The 3661-nt window shown below is 62.3% G+C and overlaps 1 protein-coding gene across 1 annotated transcript in view; it reads right to left on the bottom strand.

The window, feature by feature from the left end:
• The window catches only part of TRABD (TraB domain containing), a 5882-nt gene extending 2912 nt beyond the window's left edge, over positions 1 to 2970 (bottom strand). Inside the window, exons 1-4 of the mRNA XM_006888113.1 lie at positions 2938 to 2970; positions 2114 to 2192; positions 1560 to 1726; positions 1242 to 1382 (exon numbers count right to left, since the gene is read on the bottom strand). Coding sequence (XP_006888175.1) covers positions 1242 to 1382; positions 1560 to 1726; positions 2114 to 2192; positions 2938 to 2970 — 420 coding nt within the window. The remainder of the gene's footprint in view (positions 1 to 1241; positions 1383 to 1559; positions 1727 to 2113; positions 2193 to 2937) is intronic.
• Between the last annotated feature and the right edge of the window lie 691 nt (positions 2971 to 3661).

A 3661-nucleotide genomic window follows, 5' to 3' on the forward strand; every position in this document is an offset into this window, starting at 1 on the left:
AGCTCAGCCCGTCACCCCCTACAGAACCAGGCAGATCCCCAATAGAGCTCAGCCCGTCACCCCCTACAGAACCAGACAGATCCCCAATAGAGCTGAGCCCATCACCCTCCACGGAATTATCCCTCCTCCAAGGGGGCCCCCAAGTGTAGGGGTGGGAAAGGCCAGCAAAGGTCACAGAAGGTTGAGGTCCAGTGACTTTAAATTGTTTCTTTTCACACAGCAGCAGGCAGACGGGCCATCATGGGCCACCATGGGCACCTGTAGGGTGCTCCTGGGGCAGTCTGTCACACAGCACATCCACGGTCCAGAGGTCAGAAGATGGTGGCGCCTGCTGGGGCCCAGATCTCCTATTGACCACCCTGATTGTGCCTGAGTGGATGCTGGCTGCAGAGAAAGGCCATGGCCCACCCTTGACAAGCAGGGTCCAGGGAGCCTCTGGTGTCCCCGTCCCTGTTCCCAGTAAAGCCACATAAGGAGGTGACTCGGCACGCGTGGCTGTCCAGGCCCTGTGCATCCCGGGGGCAGGGGTCAGGATGTCAGGGCAGGGAGGTGTGATTGGCCCTAACTACTGCCAGAGGTGAGCCCTGCCTGCCTATCAGGGCTTCAGATCCTGGGCCACAAGGCAGTGTCCATCAAGGACAGTGGACAGCAAAGATGTGCTAGTGCATGTCCTGAGGCACCCGGTACCTGTGGCCAATAGAGGACAAGGCTGCCATGGCCGAGTGAGCCCCAGGCAGCTCTAAACCAGCACCCTCACTGGAAGTATCTGAATCCCACCCACAGCACTGACAGGATTCCAAGGGAGAGGACAAGGGGGACTTGGCCCCACTGCTCCCCAGGCCTTGCTGAGGGGACAGGATGCCTATGACCAAGGATGTGGCGGTTCCCAGGGAGCAGGCCAACTGGGGAAATGCCCACTTACTATGAGACAAGAGGTTCAACAGATAACCCCCCAACTCCTCCTACCTCCCCACTGCGGGTGCTCCCTGCCCCTGGCCTTCAGAAATGCCCCCTCTGGTACCTGCCAGACAGCACCTGTGCCCCACCTTCCCGGGAGAGAATACTCACCTCACACCCTTTCCTGCCCACATGCCCCGCACTCCCCATCACATGCTCTTCCACCTCCCCTCCCCCCAGGCTCGACCACACCCCATCTCTTCCTCCCACTGGACGCCCCATCCTCACCCTGCTCCCTGCCTGCCTGCATCCCCACAGGACTGACGCTGCCCTGGCTCGCGCACCTGCCGGACGGCTTGCTGGAGCTTCTCCAGGCTGACCTCCTTGGCCTCTCGCAGCAGCGTGCACTCATCCATCTTGAGCATGGACACCCGGTACTGACACAGCTCTACCACCACCACATCCGGCTGCACCGCCCGAATGGTCTACAACGGCAGTGGGTCACGGCACAGCGGAGGGACTCCTCACCCAGTCCCCGGGGCAGGCTGGGGAGCCCAGTGCCAAACTGCCCAGATGCTGGGTTGAGATGCTCTCTTGGCTCTGGGCAGACCCACAGCCGGGGTCACCAACGGAACCCTGGTCCCCATGGTCACAGGCCCCACCTTGACAACATCCCTCTTGCTGTCATCGCTGAAGTGGGCCGTGCCCACCACGTACACGCGACTGCCGTCCTCGGCCACCAGCTCTGTCACAGTGCGAGGCAGGCTAGGCCGCTCGCGCCGCCGTTTCAGCTTCACCTCCAGCAGCAGGTTGAAGGCATCCATGTCAGCTGTGGTCAGAAGAGAGGGTCACGTGCAGCAGGGCTGGGCCCACGCTCTCCCCCAGGAGTGGGGCTGGTACCGCAGCTGCCACGGCAGTGGGGGGCCCTCAGGACTGCTGGCTCTGAGGCTCACACACAGAGGAGGAGCAGAGGGTGCGGCTCACTGCCAGCCAGGGCGTCCTCAGCTTGGGGGGCCTTCTCAGCCTGGGTGGCCTGTGCACCAGGGGACACTGAGGATGCCCGGCACCCACTCGCAGAGGGGTGCTCCTGGGCCCCTCTTGCACCCACTTGCCACAGCTCACAAGGGCACCAGGCGGACGCTGGCTCCAGTCCTGGATTGTACCTGGGGCAGGGACACTGGTGCCCATCCCACCCCTCTATACCATGAACTCGTACACAGATTCTGGGGTTCTCTGGACACTGCTCTGGCATTTGACTCTGCCGTCCCCGATGTAGCAACTGACTCAGTGGCAGCCTGTGAGAGAAGATTCCAGAATGACCAATCTGCCCTGTCCTATCCAGCAACTCTCCACGGCTCCCGGTCACTCCTGGGGGCACTGCCATGGGACTCTCCCTGGGAGCTCTCCTCACATGGAAACTTATTCAAGGGCAGACCCTCCCCCAGCCATGCAGAACCAGATCTCCCTCCCCCAGACACCTTCCTGTTGAGGTTCAGGAAGGAAAACCCCCAGGCTAGACTCCTCTCTCCTCATATCCAGGACCACTTGCTCCTCCCTCCACCCCAGCAGTCTGGGACCAGATACACTATGCCTTCACGGCTCAGGACCTGAGGACCAGACCACTCCCCTCGTTGCCCAGGACCAGACCCTCCTCCCCTGCTGCCCAGGACCAGAGCCTCCTCCCCTGCTGCCCAGGACCAGACCACTCCCCCGCTGTCCAGTACCAGACCCACTCCCCTTGCCGCCCAGGACCAGACCCTCCTCCCCTGCTGCCCAGTACCAGACCCTCCTCCCCTGCTGCCCAGGACCAGACCCTCCTCCCCTGCTGCCCAGGACCAGACCACACCCCCGCTGTCCAGTACCAGACCCTCCTCCCCTGCTGCCCAGGACCAGACCCCCTCCCCCGCTGCCCAGGACCAGATCCTCCTCCCCCACTGACCAGCATCAGTCCACTCCCCCCACTGTCCAGGACCAGACCCCTCTCCCGCTGTCCAGGACCAGACCCCTCTCCCGCTGTCCAGGGGCCCCTCGCCCACCTACCTCCTGAGGAGGCTCATCTTCCTCTCCCTCCATGGCAGCCCCCCACTGAAGAGGTGAGGCCTGAGAAAAGAAGCCGGGGCCTTATCATAGGTCTGAGGACCTGGCAGCTGGTCGAGCTCAAAGCCAAGCCAATCCCCTGCCCAGGGGTCACGGGCCGTTCAGGGGTTCAGGTCCTCTAGGTGGGGGTGAGTGGCAGCGAAGCAGGTGAGAACATCAACCAGGCCAAGAGGACAGAGGTGATCAACAGATTGACCACACCCCCATCGAACCTCTGTCCCATCAGATAGAGATGGGGGGACAACAGGGCAGGTAAAACAGGACAGGGACAGAGCCAACACCACAGCTGAGCCTGCCCAGCCTTCAAAACCATCCTGGAGAGATGAGGGGTCAACATGCAAACCAGCTGACAAGAAGTCCATGGCGGAGAAGGGCGTATGCCCTCGTCCTTCCAGAACCACCCTGCAGGTTTTGGGAAAGGCCTCCTCCAAGTCTCACTAGCAAATGAAGGGGTGTTTGGTGGCCCCGTTGCACCCTCAGAATGTGGACAGAATGCCATGTAGGGCCGAGGCCACAACTCAAAGCAGAGTGGAGGAGGCGAGGGTCCATCTGGATGGCCAGAGTCAAGGGGGAGCCCTGGCCACCTGGTGCTCACTCCCCTGGGTGAGGACTCAGGCTTGTGGCCTCCCTCCAGCCACCCCGAGCACCGGACAGAAAGGATGCAGGC

Source organism: Elephantulus edwardii, unplaced genomic scaffold, assembly GCF_000299155.1.
Source record: "Elephantulus edwardii isolate Elephantulus edwardi_28Jun2011 unplaced genomic scaffold, EleEdw1.0 scaffold00064, whole genome shotgun sequence".
Taxonomy (NCBI): Eukaryota; Metazoa; Chordata; class Mammalia; order Macroscelidea; family Macroscelididae; genus Elephantulus; species Elephantulus edwardii.